This window comes from Schistocerca cancellata, chromosome 6 (genome assembly GCF_023864275.1).
Source record: "Schistocerca cancellata isolate TAMUIC-IGC-003103 chromosome 6, iqSchCanc2.1, whole genome shotgun sequence".
Lineage (NCBI taxonomy): Eukaryota > Metazoa > Arthropoda > Insecta > Orthoptera > Acrididae > Schistocerca > Schistocerca cancellata.
In genome coordinates, this window is record NC_064631.1 from 604,075,788 (window position 1) to 604,096,842 (window position 21,055).

A 21,055-nucleotide genomic window follows, 5' to 3' on the forward strand; every position below is an offset into this window, starting at 1 on the left:
GTGGTTGCAAACAGGTGGTTGAAGTGCAATATAATGACCATAACAAAATCAGGCTATGAAAATGTAAAATATGGCATCCCTCAAGGATCAGTATTAGGACCAATTCTGTTTCTCCTCTGTGTCAATGATCTTATGTACAACAAGTATTGCCAAATGACCCTCCAATTTGCAGACAAGGCAAGCTTCCTTATTAGTGGTAAAACAGAAGAAAAATTAAAAGACTCCGCTAGCCAAACAATAAACAGCGTAGAACAGTGATTCAGCTATAACAAGCTAATTATAAACAAAGAAAAGACAGTAGCATGGAACTTATATAATCTAAAAGGAAGACACCACCCAAACATACTAATAGAATTTAGAGACAGAGTTCTTGAAAGTGTTGACAGCACAAAATTTCTGGGACTCTGGCTCCAGAACAAAACAAAATGGGAGGTACACATTGAATATTTGCAAAGAAAACTAAGCAAAACCTGCTACATGATAAGGATCTTAAAAACTTGTTGCAGCAAAGCCAGCCTGTTAAATGTATACTATTCCCATGTGCATTCTGTAATTAAATATGGCATAATCTTCTGGGGCAATGAAATCATGCAGACCCATATTCAAAAAACTGTCAGTTCTTCCTGTTCCTTGCATTTTTATCTATGAAACATCAGTTTTCACCAAACAATATATTGATAGACACCCAGATATCTTATTAAAAAATGAAGATATACATGCATACAGTACAAGGCAGAAATCTGACCTTCATATGAAACAGTTGAGATCATCATTGTGCCAAAAAGGCACACTACATACTGGGATAAAGATTTACAATAATCTGCCTAACCATATTAAATCAGTAGGTAAACTCAGTAGTTTTAAGGCTGAACTAAAGGCATATTTAATTGATCATTGCTTTTACAATTTGACAGAGTACCTCAAGACAAACAACAAAAATAAAGGTGCATTATGAATATTCTACTTTGTATGTTGCCTCTAATGTTTGTTGTATGTATGATTCTTTGTTAAATTACTTCAATATTTAGTTCTTAGGAATGCAATGCAAACTGTATTTTATCTTGTAAATACCTAACCATGTCCAATATCCTTGTATATATTCTATACATGTAGGAATTGAAAGACTAAATAAATAAATAAATTCTTGATTACTTTTTGTAGTATGCAAGTAATGTCAGATCTCAATATACTCTGGCCTTTATATTAATTACCCTCTTACTCTTACATCAGATTTTAATTCCCTTAGTCATCCATGGCTTTTTTTTTATTTATCTCGTGGATAACATTTTAGGAAAGCAACTTTCAAAGAATGACACAAAATTACTATGGAATAAATTGAATTTGATATTAGCATCTCTTCTTTCTATATATGCCGTATCCCATACCATCTCTTTTAACTTAGTCTTAAGACATCATATCCTGTACTCATTAATAAGCCTCACTGCTTTGTATGAACCTGCCTCAGAGGGCTGCAATTTCCACTAATTGTGCAACATGATAGGGTAGTCCCTTAGTCTTGCACAGGACAGACCAGCATGGACAGCTGTATCAAACAAGTTTTCAGACTGAAGACCACTACTACCACCACAACAATAACAACAATATACAGAATTTTAATGAACTGTTTCTGGGTAATAAATAATTGGGTGTTACTGAATTTCTGGTTCATTATGATTTTTTTTTTAATTTTATTATTAGGAAACATTGTATTATTTTTTGAGTTGTCATCACCATGTCAAATGAATATATATACAGAATAATTCTAAATATACTATATAATTGAAACAAAGATGCAAAAATGCCTTTCCTGGTGTAACATATTCTCTTGGTCCGCCTGTAGTCAAACAACTTTTCATTCGCAGTAACCAGCCAGTTACTACACTTAACGGCCACAGCAAACATAAGTCGGGCCACTACGGCAAGCATTGTGCACACTGACATTCAAACTGCGCACATGCAACTACATGAGGCAGCTGCCAGGGGCATCACCTGGTCCAATGTGCACATGCAGCACTACGTCAGCAACACCAGACGGGGACAGCATCTTTATAAGGATAGGCACAGTCCTCCAGGCCCTCAGTAATTAATGTTTTTGAGATGTGTAACTATCACCATTCCACAACACCTACACACTACTCTTGTTGCTGTCATTCTGTGACCCAATAAATTATATCTCTTTTATGGTCATGTATTTCGTTGCATTTCTAGTTACAACACAAGTGGTGACATGAGAAGTTTAAATTTTCCTGCGTTTCAGATACTGTGATTTTTCTGCCATTTGGTTCTTCAATAAAGGCTTTTCTCAAGTCACTTTTGCACCAGCATCAGGCTTATATGGCCATATCGCAACAGGTGTTGGCTATAGCGACTCAGGTGTGAACTTTTCATGGCATTCCGAGTGGTCAACAAGGAGGTCTGTAAAGCTCTTTTCTTATCATGGGTATCTCCTTGTATGGATCACTTACTCTGCCAGTTAGCTCCTATGCAGGAACTAGCGTCACTTTCTTTTGATAGTATGTGTAGTTCGCTGTGCTACTATCACCAAAAGCATACTTATGTGATCACTGCAAGTTTTGAATTCTACCAATGTTGCAAACAGCCACAGAAATCATACTGCACTTGGAAAGCCGAGATTCACAGCTTCAGTCATGTCAGTCCAACAAGTCTAAGGAGTCTTATGGGGTTAACAAGGTCAGGGATGCAATCATTCTATTGGCCCCAGGCAAGTAGCTGCATCAACCTTCAGCTTGAGGATCCTACACTGGAAATGGTTTTGAATACTGCACAGTCGTTCCCTAGCCACAGGCTACCAGTTACAGGCTTAGAGCGAAGTCACCTTTGTTGACAGCATGCAGCCCCAGGGCATGGAGCCTGGCACACTGATGAAAGAGGAGGTAATCGCAGTACAAACAAGCCAACCAGGCCAATGCAGACCCCCCACACCCATCCCCTGCAAAGTTATAGCAAGAATTCATGGATGTCGACATTTCTATTCTTCCGTCATCATGTTCACCATTATCAGCAGGCCAGAACAAATTTTTCATTGAAGTGCAGGTAATGGATTATCCGTTATTCCTACAAGTCGACACAGGATCAACTGTGTCCCTACTCAACTAAATGCTAGGCTCGAGTCCCCACTGTCGGCATGCGTCAAGAGTTGATTGGTAAGCTGCAACAAACAGCAGATTCCTATTCTCGGCCAATTCAAAGGTGACACAGATTACAACTCAGTTGTCCACTGCATTATGTAGTTGGTGGTTACGAGAGCAAGTACTAAAAAGACATTTCGGTTGGACACCTTCGCTGCTTTTTGTTTTTCTATTATGGATGCGATGTATTTGGTGTCAGATCGCAAATTTTATTCTTTGTGTTATGAATTTTCAGGTCTGTTTGCCCCAGGGTTAGCTTGTGAAAAAATTTCATGGCACACATCACACTCAAACCCTCCGCCCACCCTCGTTTTCTTTTGGAAGCAGCCAGTTCCTGTGGCTTTGTGTAACCAGGTTAAGTCAGAGACGAATCGCTTAATGCCACTGGGAGTGATTAGGCCAATTTCTTCCACCCTTAGTGGCTGTTAAGAAACCTTGCTGTCAGCTTCAGCTTTGTGGTGACTTGAGGTCACTATCAATGCCATCAATCAGTAATAGATACTTATCCCCTGCTTCATCTGGAAGAGTTGCTCACAAAGCCAGCTGGGCATCAATTCTTTTCAAAAACAGACATGGCAGAAGCCTACTTTCAGATTTCATTGGACGACGCCTCAAAACAGTTTATTGTGGTTATTATGCTTTTCGACCTCTATCAGTATCACTGGCTAATTTCAGAGGTCCCTCATGTGCCTGCTCTCTTTTAATGTTTTTTAGAACAGACTATAACAGTTCTTCTTCACTGCATTAACTATCTTGATGATATAGGTGTGACAGGTGCTACCACAGAGGATCACCTATATAACCTCCATTCTTTGTTTACCGTTCTACAGGCAGTGGACCTCAAATGTATTCTCACTAAGTCTCAGTTTTTCCAGCCCTCCATTGTGTATTTGGATCATGAAATTTCTGGGCAAGGCATGCACCCCACGGAACAACATGTCATCATCATTATGGCTTTGCCCCATCTGTCTACTCTATGAGAAATTCAGGCATTGCTCAGCAAAGTGGCTTACTATCACAAATTTATTCCCAGAGTGACTACTATTACCCAAACTTGCATCTGCTGTTTCAGAAACATGCTTCTTTTGTTTGGTCTACATCTACATCTACATCTACATCTATACTCCGCGAGCCACCTTACGGTGTGTGGCGGAGGGTACTTATTGTACCACTATCTGATCCCCCCTTCCCTGTTCCATTCACGAATTGTGCGTGGGAAGAAAGACTGCTTGTAAGTCTCCGTATTTGCTCTAATTTCTCGGATCTTTTCGTTGTGATCATTACGCGAGATATATGTGGGCGGTAGTAATATGTTGCCCATCTCTTCCCGGAATGTGCTCTCTCGTAATTTCGATAATAAACCTCTCCGTATTGCGTAACGCCTTTCTTGAAGTGTCCGCCACTGGAGCTTGTTCAGCATCTCCGTAACGCTCTCGCGCTGACTAAATGTCCCCATGACGAATCGCGCTGCTTTTCGCTGGATCATGTCTATCTCTTCTATTAATCCAACCTGGTAAGGGTCCCATACTGATGAGCAATACTCAAGAATCGGACGAACAAGCGTTTTGTAAGCTACTTCTTTCGTCGATGAGTCACATTTTCTTAGAATTCTTCCTATGAATCTCAACCTGGCGCCTGCTTTTCCCACTATTTGTTTTATGTGATCATTCCACTTCAGATCGCTCCGGATAGTAACTCCTAAGTATTTTACGGTCGTTACCGCTTCCAATGATTTACCACCTATGGCATAATCGTACTGGAATGGATTTCTGCCCCTATGTATGCGCATTATATTACATTTATCTACGTTTAGGGAAAGCTGCCAGCTGTCGCACCATGCATTAATCCTCTGCAGGTCTTCCTGGAGTACGTACGAGTCTTCTGATGTTGCTACTTTCTTGTAGACAACCGTGTCATCTGCAAATAGCCTCACGGAGCTACCGATGTTGTCAACTAAGTCATTTATGTATACTGTAAACAATAAAGGTCCTATCAAGCTTCCTTGCGGTACTCCCGAAATTACCTCTACATCTGCAGATTTTGAACCGTTAAGAATGACATGTTGTGTTCTTTCTTCTAGGAAATCCTGAATCCAATCACAAACCTGGTCCGATATTCCGTAGGCTCGTATTTTTTTCATTAAACGTAAGTGCGGAACCGTATCAAATGCCTTCCTGAAGTCCAGGAATACGGCATCAATCTGCTCGCCAGTGTCTACGGCACTGTGAATTTCTTGGGCAAATAGGGCGAGCTGAGTTTCACATGATCTCTGTTTGCGGAATCCATGTTGGTTATGATGAAGGAGATTTGTATTATCTAAGAACGTCATAATACGAGAACACAAAACATGTTCCATTATTCTACAACAGATTGACGTAAGCGAAATAGGCCTATAATTATTCGCATCTGATTTATGACCCTTCTTGAAAATGGGAACGACCTGCGCTTTCTTCCAGTCGCTAGGTACTTTACGTTCTTCCAGCGATCTACGATAAATTGCTGATAGAAAGGGGGCAAGTTCTTTAGCATAATCACTGTAGAATCTTAAGGGTATCTCGTCTGGTCCGGATGCTTTTCCGCTACTAAGTGATAGCAGTTGTTTTTCAATTCCGATATCGTTTATTTCAATATTTTCCATTTTGGCGTCCGTGCGACGGCTGAAGTCAGGGACCGTGTTACGATTTTCCGCAGTGAAACAGTTTCGGAACACTGAATTCAGTATTTCTGCCTTTCTTCGGTCGTCCTCTGTTTCGGTGCCATCGTGGTCAACGAGTGACTGAATAGGGGATTTAGATCCGCTTACCGATTTTACATATGACCAAAACTTTTTAGGGTTCTTGTTTAGATTGTTTGCCAATGTTTTATGTTCGAATTCGTTGAATGCTTCTCTCATTGCTCTCTTTACGCTCTTTTTCGCTTTGTTCAGCTTTTCCTTATCAGCTATGATTCGACTACTCTTAAACCTATGATGAAGCTTTCTTTGTTTCCGTAGTACCTTTCGTACATGATTGTTATACCACGGTGGATCTTTCCCCTCGCTTTGGACCTTAGTCGGTACGAACTTATCTAAGGCGTACTGGACGATGTTTCTGAATTTTTTCCATTTTTGTTCCACATCCTCTTCCTCAGAAATGAACGTTTGATGGTGGTCACTCAGATATTCTGCGATTTGTGCCCTATCACTCTTGTTAAGCAAATATATTTTCCTTCCTTTCTTGGCATTTCTTATTACACTTGCAGTCATTGATGCAACCACTGACTTATGATCACTGATACCCTCTTCTACATTCACGGAGTCGAAAAGTTCCGGTCTATTTGTTGCTATGAGGTCTAAAACGTTAGCTTCACAAGTTGGTTCTCTAACTATCTGCTCGAAGTAATTCTCGGACAAGGCAGTCAGGATAATGTCACAAGAGTCTCTGTCCCTGGCTCCAGTTCTGATTGTGTGACTATCCCATTCTATACCTGGTAGATTGAAGTCTCCCCCTATTACAATAGTATGATCACGAAACTTCTTCACGACGTTCTGCAGGTTCTCTCTGAGGCGCTCAACTACTACGGTTGCTGATGCAGGTGGTCTATAGAAGCATCCGACTATCATATCTGACCCACCTTTGATACTTAGCTTAACCCAGATTATTTCACATTCGCATTCGGTAATAACTTCACTGGATATTATTGAATTCTTTACTGCTATAAATACTCCTCCACCATTGGCGTTTATCCTATCCTTGCGGTATATATTCCATTCTGTGTCTAGGATTTCGTTACTGTTCACTTCCGGTTTTAACCAACTTTCCGTTCCTAATACTATATGCGCACTATTTCCTTCAATAAGAGATACTAATTCAGGAACCTTGCCCTGGATACTCCTGCAGTTTACCAATATTACGTTAACTTTTCCTGTTTTTGGTCTCTGAGGACGGACGTTCTTTATCAACAATGATAATGTCCTCTCTGGTAAGCCGTCAGGTATTTTATCGTTTCGCCCAAGGGGGGGTCCCTCTAACCTAAAAAACCCCCGTGTGCACGCCACACGTACTCTGCTACCCTAGTAGCTGCTTCCGGTGTGTAGTGCACGCCTGACCTGTCTAGGGGGGCCCTACAGTTCTCCACCCAATAACGGAGGTCAATGAATTTGCAACCATTATAGTCGCAGAGTCGTCTGAGCCTCTGGTTTAGACCCTCCACACGGCTCCAAACCAGAGGACCGCGATCGACTCTGGGCACTATGCTGCAGATATTAAGCTCAGCTTGCACTCCGCGTGCGATGCTGGTTGTCTTCACCAAATCAGCCAGCCGCCGGAAGGAACCAAGGATGGCCTCAGAACCCAAGCGGCAGGCGTCATTCGTTCCGACATGTGCTACTATCTGCAGCCGGTCACACCCAGTGCGTTCAATAGCTGCCGGAAGGGCCTCCTCCATATTACGGACGAGACCCCCCGGCAAGCACACCGAGTGCACACTGGCATTCTTCCCCGACCTACCCGCTATTTTCCTGAGGGGCTCCATAACCCGCCTAACGTTGGAGCTCCCTATAACTAATAGGCCCGCCCTCTGTGACTGTCGGGACCTTGCCGGAGAATCGGCCACTGGCCCAACAGGCGAGGCATCCTGTGGTGGCTCGGAAACGATGTCATCACCACTAGGAAGCACCCCGTACCTGTTGGAAAGGGGTAAGGCAGCTGCCACGCGGCCAGATCCCACCTTCGCCTTTCGGCCAGGCACGCGAGAGCCCACCACTGTCCGCCATTCACCCTGGAGTGATGGCTGACCGGTAAGATGCTCACTGCCGGAAGACGCAGCGACATCAGGGGTTCCATGTGATTCCAAGGCCACAGAAGTAGGCATAGGTCTCACCACAGTTGCCCCAACGCCACTACGAGCCGACGCCTGCGCCTCGAGCTCGATGAGCCTAACAGACAAAGCCTCCACCTGCCCCCGAAGAGTGGCCAATTCTCCTTGCGTCCGCTCACAACAACCACAGTCCCTACACATGACTATGTTTACCCTACCCTATACGGTGACAAATTCCCAAGATAATCTTCTGATGAGCTACTCTGATAATCAAGAAACACTCACTGAAATACGAGACGCGAAAACTACGCTAGGTTTTCCCAGAAAAACTATTTAAAAGCTAAGCGCAGCAAATAAGTACAAAAACGCTTTATACAAACAGTACTCGCTGCTGCTGGTGCTCTCGCTCTCGCTGTCACAAGACAACTGCTGATTCAAGTGACTAGTGGCTAACGGCCACGAAACAAACAAAGACGGTTTTAGGGCGCTTTCTGTTCTAAACGATCAAGAAAACACTACGAAATCTAACACGAAAACTACGTAAAGTTTTATCAAGAACTGTTAGTTACTATGCAGAGCAGATAAACACAAATAGAATCCCTTCCTTAGTGGAAGGTCGTAAACAAAATGCAAAGTAAACGCTTTATACAAACAGTACTGCAGCTTCTGAGTGCACTTTTCTGCTGTTTAAGAATAGTCTTTGCTCCGCACCATGTCTTGTAACATTTCAACCTGGCTAGCACCTGATCCTGGCCATGGATGTGTCCAATTATGGGGTGGGGACAGTTTTGGCCCATCCCTATTCAGACATCTCCAAATAGCCTATTGCCTGTGCATTGAAATCACTCAACTTGGCTCAGCAACATTATTCTCAGGTGCAAAAAAAGCTCTTGCTATTGTATATGCCCTTAAAAAAATTCAAGTTCTCTTGTATTCTGCAAAATGTCATTTAATTATCAACCATAAGACCTTGATTTTCCTGTGTAGCACACCAGCTTCCTTACTGGACAAGGCCGCTCATTGTCTTCAGCATTGGGCTCTGTTCTTCTCCCAGTAGAGTTATGAGATCCGTTTTCATTCAACGTCATAACATGCTCTGTCCTGGCTCCCCATGGATCCTGACACCCTCACCTGTCCACGAGGAACTGCTTTGCTTATAACTGGATACGGAGGTGAGGCACACAGTGGATGGCTTCCCCATCACTATTCCCATGTTGCCTCTGATGTGGTATCAGATCCGGTGCTCCAGCAGGTTATATGTGCCATGTCATCTGAACAAGACACAACCAGGGCAAAACCACCAGAGGCACAAAGACGTGAACTGGTGCCAGTACCACAGAGACTTGCCACTTGCGCAAGTTCCACCAATGCCACTGGCAGCACTGAGGATCAAGTTTGCCTCAGCCAATTGCCGCCCAAGTACAATCCGCCAATGACCGAACAACAACGAATAGAAGCCTGCTCGGAAGGTAGACGAATAGCTCTCACGCCCTTGGTTATAGATCATTGTCTAGGGCTGACTTAAACAGGAAATGTTGTTTAGTGAACTCTTAGAAGTGAACAGACAGTTGTTGTAAATTGCATTTGCTATGCACTGTGAAGTTTACCTACATTTATTTGCACTTAGCCACTGAGGGCCTTTTTTGTGTTTGTTGGTTTTGGGGGAGGGGCCCAAAGAGCGATGTCATCGGTCCCATCGGATTAGAGAAGGATGGGGAAGGAAATCAGCTGTGCCCTTTCAAAGGAATCATCCCAGGATTTGCCTGGAGTTATTTAGGAAAATCACGAAAACCTAAATCAGGATGGCCAGACGCGGGTGTGAACTGTCGTCCTTGTGAATGCGAGTCCAGTGTTCTAACCACTGTGCCACCTCGCTTGGTCTTTTTCTGCATTATAATACATGCATTACCGCAGACCTCATTATTCAAGAAGTCGCAATGATAAGTAAACCTTTTTAACTCATTTGTGTGACTTTGTTACTAATTTCTTGGAGTGTTGTAGAACCTTCGTTCTCATATCCTGTTATGTCATCTTGGGGCATAGGTGTGTAATAGTGGCAGGGAGTAACTGTCTTAGCGGAGTACTGCACCAGAAGCCATTTCAGAAACTCACACACTTGTCCTACCGTAACAACAGTGGTGACTCTGCCTTCAAAGCAGTAGCGATGAGGACTTCACAAAACTGGCAATGAGGGTTTATAAAAATATGCATTATACAAAATGGGCTGGGTATTAGAAACGCTTTGGAATTTTTATGTGTTGCACCTTTGCCTCTCCCTCTTGGATGGTGTTATTCTGTAGATGGAAGGGCTCACTCCCCTAGGTTGTGGTTCCAGTGGCTCTGCAGTGGGAGATCCTCCGCTTATTACATTAGGAGCACTGGGAGAGCTCCTGCACACAACTGTATGCATACTGCCATGTGTTTTGGGTAGACATCAATCCAGAGGTGGAACACCTTGTTGTGGCCAGCCAAAAGAGTTCCAGTCAGTGGCGAAGTGCATCTTTTTTGCCGTTGCTGACCTTGCACAGCCTTGGGAAAGAGTCCACATCAATTTCACTGATCTTTTTAGACACTTTTCGGTTATTAGCAATTTATGCTTTTTCTCATTTTCTGTATGTCATTTGTTCACCATTCATGACAGCAGATGTGACTGTCAAGAGCATGTCGAAGATCTTCTCCACAGAAGGCTTGTCTTGCACCCTGGTTTCACACAATGGTTCTCAGTTTGTGGCACAATCATTAAGGACTTTTGTACACATAATGGTATTTGCCATGTCATGGCACCTCTCTTCCATCCACATTTGAATGGCAAGGTGCAATGCCCTGTCCAAACGTTTAAGATGCAGGTGTTCAAGTATATAGAAGACTTCACAGACAAGGAAACACCCACTTTTTTATTTTTTTTTATTTATGTTCTTACAGAACAATGCCCATTGGGCCCAAGAGCCCTCCCAAGCTCATGCACAGCCATCAGCTGTGGACGCCGCTCATTCTCTTGCTGCCAGGCAGACGTTTCTCAGGGGCACTGGTTGCTTCAGTGTTTGCATCTGACACACCAATCTCGGCCACAGTGTCTGGACAGTACCCATACTGGATTGCAGCCATCGTACACAGTCGGCATGGTTCCTACAGATTCATGGTTCGCACTGAAGATCGGCTCATGGCACACCACCAGAACCAACTGCGTCCCAAATGGGCACAGGGCCCCCTCCTTGGGCCGTGGGCCCAACACTTTGTCCTTTGTCAGCACTGGCCACACTGGGTGTCATGCACGCTGTGTGGTGCCTACTTATTGTGGCAGTTGGAGCTTTGTCAGCACTGACAGTGTGTTTGCTTCCTGTGGTAGGCCAGGTCTGTGTCACTAGAGCCTCTCCTCTCCAGTCCGCTGGTGTTGCTGCCCGAGCCAGTGCCCCTTGTTGTAGACTCCGACATCGAGATGGCTCAATCCCCATCACTGGCTCTCCTATCCACCAATTACCCTGAGGCCCATGGACAGCAGGGATGTCCTCATCCCACTCACTTTCACCTGTATGCACTGGTCTGCGTGGATCAGGAACTTCTAGTGCCTTTGGCTGCCGCCACACTCACAGATGCCATGGACGTCTCTTCAGTCAAAGCATCATGAATAGCTATGCTTGACCTCTCCTCCCTCATAAAGGAGGAAGAATGTAATAACTTGCCAGTTACTACACCTACAGCCCACAGCTAATGTAAGTTGAGCCACTATGGCAAGTGTGGGGCATGCCGACATTCAAATGGTGCCCTCTGCAAGTCAACCATCAGGGGCAGCCCAGTCATCAACCGACATCACCTTGTCCACTGCGCATGCATAGCATTTCCAATATTTTGTGACTGATCAGATTGCATGTAAGCAGTGCAACAAATTAAAATACCCCATGACTGGTAGAAAATAGTTCATAATTTTTTTTTAAGTAGCTGCTTTGCAGATAAATTTACAGAGTGGCAAGGATTTGATATTACATCTGTACCCACCACCCAGCTCTCAAACTGTTTTCTAGAATAACTAGAAGTGCTTACAGATTAGGCCATAATGTTGATCCAAATATTGATACATTACAAGATAGCACTCATACAAAAGTTCCTGTGATCTTATCACTACCCACAATCTCAATGTATGTGTAAATGGGTAAACAAGACCTCACAGGTATTGATAAATCATGCAATTCTTCAGCGTACGCAAATTGTGCAAATAATGAATACTGAAATCTCAGATAATTACGGGAAATTAGTTGAAATATCAAGAATCAATGTTCACTCAGAAAAAAATAAAAAATAAATAAATAAATATTGGTAGCAATCAGGCAGCTGACGCTGGAAAATCTTCTACAGATATTACTAAAGGGAGAAGGCTGGAGGTAAATACACTGACCTAGTAAGACAGAGGTGAGATGGGAATACGTCTGTTCAATATTAGTTCACTACATAAAAACTGCATGTCCCGATGTATTTAAAAATCTAAATATGAAGAATACTAAAAGATTTATCTCAATAGATATAAAACCAAGGGAAGAAACTAAAAATTGAATTTAAAAATTGCCACATAAAACTACAGCCAGCGCTGACATAATAAGAGAGTTTATGGCAGGCTACTAAAACAAACAAAATCTAGTGTTTATCAACATGAAATTTCAGGTTCCAACAACATTTATAAGACTGAATGCCCTTACGTAAATTAATCATAAGAGAGAAGTACACAAAGAAGGAACGGAGAAAACCAAATGATATCAGCAATATTTTTAATCAACATTAAGCTGACAGTGGAAAATTCATAAAAGATATCAGTGCCTCCCACAAATCAAAAAGTGCAAATAATAACTTCAGTGTTCTGCTGCCAACAAATGAATCAGAGATAGCTAATAATATGAGGCATTCAACAAGTAATGCACCAAATTGTTTTCTCAACGAATTTTGATTAAAAAACTGTAATTTTGTTTGCAATCTCCTTAAACATTCCTATGTCACACCATATACTTCCAGTCTTCAAATTGTGTCTGCAACAGAGGTGCGTTCCACTAAAGAGCAGTTACTGAAATTCTTCTGGCAAGAAATCAGGTCACCTCAAATATTCACAAGCCTTTACCAAATGTCTATGGACACTGGGCAGTGGATAAAGGCATGGTAATTCACTGGGCAAACCACCTGTTAATAGGGCAAGGAGAAATCTGTCTGCTCTCCCACATGCAACATGATCACACACAGCTGTGATGCCTGCAATGGTGCAACATGCAGACACTCTTACTGGAGGTAATCAAGGAATAACAAGCAAGCAACTCTGTGCTCAACTTGTCATCTCTATTGGTAGTGCTAACTTGTCCACCAGTTAGTATAATCAAAAGTTTGTGCCTGGAGAGTTCCTCAGAGACATGTGGCATGACAACCTGGCGCAAGTCTTTCAACTGTATATAGCCACTCACATGACTTGTGCGTCCTTGAAACCAACAGCGGCTGACCTTCTGCGGACAGTCACCCAAGCAAGAATTAGCTGGGCCCAATGTTGCTGAACTTTGGTGACTGGGCAGGAACCAGTGATACCCACGTGACAAAGCCTAACTGAAGAGCATAAAGAGGAGAGAACAAACATCTGTATCAAACTGCTTGTTTCTTGTGAGGCTATTTCTTGTTGAACATTGTCACAGACAATGAAACATGGGTTCACCACATTAAATCTGAAATACAGGGTGATTCAAAAAGAATACCACAACTTTAAAAATGTGTATTTAATGAAAGAAACATAATACTGGGTGATTCAAAAAGAATACCACAACTTTAGGAATTTAAAACTCTGCAACGACAAAAGGCAGAGCTAAGCACTATCTGTCGGCGAATTAAGGGAGCTATAAAGTTTCATTTAGTTGTACAGTTGTTCGCTTGAGGCACTGTTGACTAGGCGTCAGCGTCAGTTGATGCTAAGGTGGCGACTGCTCAACAGAAAGCTTTTTGTGTTATTGAGTACGGCAGAAGTGAATCGACGACAGTTGTTCAGCGTGCACTGAGAAACCGCGGGAAACAACTCAGTATGAACGTGACTCGCCTAAGGCGAACGTTTTCTGTGCCATTTCAGCCAATAAAGTTTTTGGTCCCTTTTTCTTCGAAGGTGCTACTGTAACTGGACTACAGTATCTGGAGATGTTAGAGAATTGGCTGTTCCCTCAGCTCGAACAAGAAGCACAACAATTCAAATTTCAGCAGGATGGAGCGCCACCACATTGGCACTTATCTGTCCGTAACTACCTGAACGTCAACTACCCGAGGCGATGGATCGGCCGCCAGGCAGCCCGTGACAGAGCACTTCATCACTGGCCTCCAAGAAGCCCTGATCTTACCCCCTGCGATTTTTTCTTATGGGGGTATGTTAAGGATATGGTGTTTCGGCCACCTCTCCCAGCCACCATTGATGATTTGAAACGAGAAATAACAGCAGCTATCCAAACTGTTACGCCTGATATGCTACAGAGAGTGTGGAACGAGTTGGAGTATCGGGTTGATATTGCTCGAGTGTCTGGAGGGGGCCATATTGAACATCTCTGAACTTGTTTTTGAGTGAAAAAGAACTTTTTTAAATACTCTTTGTAATGATGTATAACAGAAGGTTATATTATGTTTCTTTCATTAAATACACATTTTTAAAGTTGTGGTATTCTTTTTGTATCACCCTGTATAACCTTCTGTTATACATCATTACAAAGAGTATTTAAAAAAGTTTTTTTCACTCAAAAACAAGTTCAGAGATGTTCAATATGGCCCCCTCCAGACACTCGAGCAATATCAACCCGATACTCCAACTCATTCCACACTCTCTGTAGCATATCAGGTGTAACAGTTTGGATAGCTGCTGTTATTTCTCGTTTCAAATCATCAATGGTGGCTGGGAGAGGTGGCCGAAACACCATATCCTTAACATACCCCCATAAGAAAAAATCGCAGGGGGTAAGATCAGGGCTTCTTGGAGGCCAGTGATGAAGTGCTCTGTCACGGGCTGCCTGGCGGCCGATCCATCGCCTCGGGTAGTTGACGTTCATGTAGTTACGGACAGATAAGTGCCAATGTGGTGGCGCTCCATCCTGCTGAAATATGAATTGTTGTGCTTCTTGTTTGAGCTGAGGGAACAGCCAATTCTCTAACATCTCCAGATACTGTAGTCCAGTTACAGTAGCACCTTCGAAGAAAAAGAGACCAAAAACTTTATTGGCTGAAATGGCACAGAAAACGTTCACCTTAGACGAGTCACGTTCATACTGAGTTGTTTCCCGCGGATTCTCGTCGATTCACTTCTGCCGTACTCAATAACACAAAAAGCTTTCTGTTGAGCGGTCGCCATCTTAGCATCAACTGACGCTGACGCCTAGTCAACAGCGCCTCAAGCGAACAAATGTACAACTAAATGAAACTTTATACCTCCCTTAATTCGCCGACAGATAGTGCTTAGCTCTGCCTTTTGTCGTTGCAGAGTTTTAAATTCCTAAAGTTGTGGTATTCTTTTTGAAGCACCCTATATAATGGCAATCCATGGAGCAGTGCCACACAAGGTCTCCTTTGCTACAGAAGTTCAAAACATCACCCTCATTTGGTAAAGTCAAGGCTACAGGCTTCTAGGACTCTTGAAGGGGTTATTCTGTTCATTATCTTCCCTAATGGTCAAACTATTAAGTCTGAAGTCTATTATGAGAGCATTAGGGAACAGAAGAAATGATTACAGGATGTTTGTGGCCACAAAAAGGTATAAAAACATTCATTTATTTAACCTGATCAAATTAGAGCCTCCAGGCCCTCTCTTACTTCAGACTAGGGTTTCACAAATACAATATTTTTTACATTATAATTACCTAAGAAATAACAATAATTTTAATATGACAAATAACAACAAAATGATTTGAGTGTAAGTAGAGACAATGTAAATAAACAGTACTGACTAAGCAGTTAATACTTGTTGGCTGATATAAAAAGTATTTATATGTATATGTGTACAAAATTGATACTATCTGATGTAACAAGTTCTGAGGAAGCAAATTTAAGTAGACTGCACCAGCTAAGAGCACTGGGAAATGAGGCAGATCTGGTTGGAAAGAAAAATGTAATGGGGTAACAAGTGCATATGGGCATGATGTTAGACATTATTGTTGCTTCCGTAGATATGTCATCATTGGTCTTTTGAAACTGATTGTGTTATTCGGTTCCCTGATATAGTGAGGGAAGTTATACCAGAGCCATGTTTCTGCTGCTGAAAGGAATTTTGAGAAAGCAACTGAGTGATGCAATGGGATAGACAGGATTTTGGGGTCACCAGAAGCATCCGATTCCACCAATCCACTTCGACCTGTGACATAAGCCTGGTGTTGTCGTGTGTGACGTCATTTCGGTGCCGAGTTTTGAGCTGTTTTTATTTGTAGGTGCCGGTGCCCTCTGGTGGTGGAAGTAGACATGCTGAGTTTAACATGTAGTATTGGGTTCATTTGGGCTTTGGTGTTGACAGTGTAAAGTCACTTGCATTGTTAGCAGTTGGGGAAGTATCATGTAACAGTGATTCATTGCAGGGTGAGACGGGGGAGGATATCTTGTCGGAAATTAAGTTCCTTCAGTTGTTTGGGCTTATAGTAGTATTTGTGAGATGCAGCGTTTATGGCGAGAATATGAGGCTGAAAGAGTTCCCGCATCTCGCACCAGAGATGTGTATATATGGTGGTATCAGCATGCTAACATCTGGTGCTCCATTAAACACAGTAAATGGTTCGAGAAATCTAGGTTGGCCATGAGAGAGATTGTTTTGTTAATGTATTATTTCTGTTATAGATCCTCAATTAGTTTTTGTGTGCATGAGGCTGAAGTGAGTGAGAGAATGGTGTTAGTTTGGTTTTCTTTTTGTAGGGAAGTTTGTTCTGAATACATGAAGTATAGGGGTAAGTTGGGTGGGTTGGGGGTGGTGGTTGAGATGACGAGTCGTGGTTTGGGAAAAGGAATTATGGGAGGGGTGTTTCTCTGGTTGGTTTGTGGGTGTAGGGGGTTGTCATTTTCGGAGGTAGGTATGGTGACTGTATTTTCAGGGTTTTGGAGAGGTGTACTAAGAGGAAATTGGTAGGATTGAAAGAAGAATATGTTGAGGAGGGGTGTACTGTTGTATCAGATGCTTTTTCAACATATACAGGTTTGGGGAACAGAGGTTATGATCATTTAGTTGTCAGCCAGTCTTGAGTCAAATTATAAAATTGGGGCATGCACCAATACAATATAGGGGTTTTGGGGACTAGTTAAATCAGTTATAGGAAGGGGGAAGAGGCAGTCTTCTAACCTGCAATCTCATTTAAATGAGTATTGCTGGCAGAAGAGCATGCCTCGGTATTATTGTATTTTCTGTGGGGTTTTGAGGGCTGTGGGTACGATGTAGAGGTTGAGGGTGATTAGTTGAAGGGATTGGGTATGTGCAAGTGTTGGGGGAGGGGGGGGGGGGAGGTGTTTTTTATTTGTTGGCCTGTTTTGATTTTTTTGATTGGGGGGGGGGGGGGGGGTAGGTGGGTAGTTTGGGGTTGGTTTGGGAGTTCTGTCTGTCTGATATGTACGAGGTGCTATCCAAAGTTTTCAGGACAGGTGCTGCTATCTGTTGAAAACCTTACCTTTGGACTAATGGTCATCATCATCCTCGAAGTAGTTCCCATCCGCACGTACACACCGGTCCCAGCACTTCTGCCACAGGTAAAATGTTTTCTAGAAGTCCTGTTCTTCGAGGGTGTTTATCACTGCCAGCGATGCTTCTTGAATCCTCTCTAGAGTGTCAAACCGATGGCCTTTCAACTTGAGTTTCAGTTTTGGGAATAGTGCGAAGTCATGAGGCGCCAAATCTGGTGAGTATGGTGGGTGGGGTACAACCGCCATGTTGTTTTTTGCCAAAAAGGTTCTAGTGAGCAAGGACGTGTGACAGGGCGCATTGTCGTGATGCAGCAACCAGTTCCCTAGATGCCAAAGTTCGGGCCATCGTCGCCGCACGTTTTCACGGAGCCATCGCAAAATGTCACAGTAGTATGCAGAATTCACTGTTTGGTTGGGTGGGAAGAATTCTTTGTGCACAATTCCTTTGGTATCAAAGAAAATAATGACCATGCTCTTCACTTTGCTCTTCACCTGTCTCGCTCTTGCTTTTTTGGGTCTTGAAGAGCCCAGGCTCACATTGGAACAACCGAAATAAAATGTTCAAATGTACCTACGTTCTGTATTTTAACTTAAAAAACACACCTGTTATCAACTGTTTGTCTAAAATTGTGAGCCTTATGTTTGTGACTATTACAGCGCCATCTATCACAAAGCGAAAAAACTGGTCCAACTAAAACATTCATATTTCTTTATGTACTACACGAATATGTAATCAAAAATGGGGGTTCCTATTTTAAAAAACGCAGTTGATATCCATTTGACCTATGGCAGTGCCACCTAGAGGGCCAACCATAGCACCATCTGGTTTCCCCCTTCAAGCTGGATAAGTTTTGTTCTTTGTAGATTTTTTGTTTGACACTTATTTCGTGAGATATTTCGCCCGGTCACGATCAATGGACCACCCTGTATAAGGGAAAGTTACACTGAAAAGACACTTGTCTGCACTCAGCTAGGATAATCATGCATATGATCAAAGAGTTGAACACAACAGATAAAACAAACACAAGCATTCATAACTAGTACCAGGTACCATGAGCTTTCCTGAAAGAGACTTGCATGGTAACATCACTGTAATCAATAATAGGAAGTATAATCATTTGTACAAGCTCCTTATTCAGCTCAAAAGGGTAGAGTTTTTTTTGTATTTTTGTACGGCATGGAGATATGCTGATACCTTCTTGCACATTGCAGTTGTGTGCTCAGTCCAATTTAAATTTTCATCTTTTATTACTCCTGGACTCCTTTCTTAGGGAGAGAAGTTGATATCTGTCCAATAAAGGATTAAAGATAGTAATAATTCCTGATATTTGGGCTAATGAGACTGGGATGACTAACGAGTACAGCTTGAGTTTTGGATGGGCTGAGCTTTAATCCTACATTCTGTGCCCATTTTGATAATGGCCAAAGGTCATTACTGAAATTCTTCAGGTTTATTGGTTTTATAATTTAATGCAACTGGAGGTCATCAGCATACATGTAGTATTTGCAGCAGGCGAAAACTGATGGCACATCATTGACATACAATGAAAGAGAATAGGATTATGAAATCTCAGGTGATCATCCAAGGGGTGGCGTTGTCTTGTTGCAATGTTTTGATGAGTTTCACATCCACCCTCTCCTTTGCTTGAAGATGATGGGTATAAAACTCATCAAAACATTGTGACAAGACAATGCCACCACTCAGCTGATCACTCAAGAAAAAAGGTTTCATCATAGGAATATGCCGATAAAGCCTGCAGTCACGACAGTACAGGACCTAACAGTGAACCGTGGAGGATGCCAGATACTTCTTGTCTCCATTGTAACTTAACAGTGCTTGACACAATGCATTGCTGGTGAGACATCAGGTATAAGAGAAACAATTGCACTTCATTGATGAGAAATTTACGCTGCTAAGTTTGGCAGGTAAAATGTCGAAGTCAAAAATAACATTCAATAAGCCACAGTACTGGTTTATAAAATATACATCTACAACCACAGCCTCAGCTAATTTTGTAGCTGATGTAATTGAAGCATTAGATGAGCGTATACATCTGTGGAGTTTTCCTTGATCTTCCAAATGCACTCATTTTTGTGTTTGCCACAACATAGTAATACACAAAATAAATTGTTATGGCTTCAGGTGTAAAGCAGCTGAGATTATAGGGCCTAAAATCTGTTGTGGGAAACACACAGCAGTTCGTGAAAGTAAAGCATAAAACGGTGGCACTAATTTTGAGCTGACAAAGTTACGCATATCTTGAAGTTCAGATCTGTAATCCCTTCTTTTCGTTTAACTCTATGTAAATGATATACCATCACTGGCAGGTGACCATGTAATAATGTTTGCAGATGAGACATCACTCGCAGCAAAAAGTGACTCAGTAAAAGTACTGGAGTCAGAAGCTTCTCTAAATTTGAAGCAGACTAACAAATATTTCAGTGAGAACAACTTGTCTGTAAACACAAACAAGGCAACACACTTACAAAGACAAACAAATAAAACTGTAGACTAAGGATATCTGGCTTGCACTACACGATTCAGCTATTAAAGTAGTATGAACACATGTCTGAAAGAATAGATACCATTGGTGAACTTGCAACTCTCAAAGAATGAAATTACAATGAAATCCAGACCATAAGCTGCTTACAGGCACTGATAAATATCAACTGGGACAGTTGAAAATGTTTGCCCTGACTGGGATCTCCTGCTTACACGGCAGACCCTCCATCCAACTACTCACTCAGTCGGGTAGAGAATCTGCCATGTAAGCAGGAGATCTTGGGTTCGAGTCCTGGTCGGGGCACAGATTTCAACTATCCTCGTTGATATTTATCAATGCCTGTAAGCAGCTAATGGTCTGGATCCCATAGCAATTTTATAAAAGTAGTATGAAATCACAAACTGCTTGTTGCTGTAGATGCTACACACTTCACGTGGGAGGACAATATGAACAAAGTATGCTAAAAAATAAGCACATGCATATCATACATCTTAGAGTGGGGGCTCCAAAATAAGCATTATCATATCACACAAGATTATGGGATGGAAAAAGTGCCACACATGCATGTAAAGATGTTAGTGAAACTTCAAAAAAAGACTTTTAAAAGAACTGCAAGTCTGACTACAAGACAATCACAAAAAAAAAAAACACCGAACTTCATATCATGACTACCACTTCAGGTACATATTTGTAGCAAGTGCTTGAAAAATTGTACTGTTTAATTAATTACAGAGATACATGAACACAATATGATAAACAGAAATGATTATCAGGGCAGTCCAGATATGGAGTTCTGTGATTTTTTCCCCCCTTGCAGTCAGATTTGCAGTTCTTTTTATGCCATACACACCACATAGCATAAAATACGTTCAAAAGAAACCTGTATTTATTCATAACTTTAAGTTCTCTGTCTCATCTCTCCTACATATCCTAAAAGAATACCTACATGCTAGACAATAAAGAGGA

At 42.2% G+C, this 21,055-nt stretch overlaps 1 protein-coding gene across 4 annotated transcripts in view; it reads right to left on the reverse strand.

Moving 5' to 3' along the window:
- The window catches only part of LOC126191360 (UPF0415 protein C7orf25 homolog), a 142,195-nt gene that overhangs the window by 120,132 nt on the left and 1,008 nt on the right, over positions 1-21,055 (reverse strand). The window contains exon 1 of one of the 4 annotated variants that reach the window (XM_049932205.1): positions 17,573-19,181. The exons of 2 other annotated variants lie outside the window; for them this stretch is intronic. In XM_049932205.1, coding sequence (XP_049788162.1) covers positions 17,573-17,614 — 42 coding nt within the window. In that variant the 5' untranslated portion in view covers positions 17,615-19,181. Of the gene's footprint in view, positions 1-17,572; positions 19,182-21,055 lie in introns of those variants that run through there. One more of the 4 variants, XM_049932208.1, reaches the window with a different exon arrangement.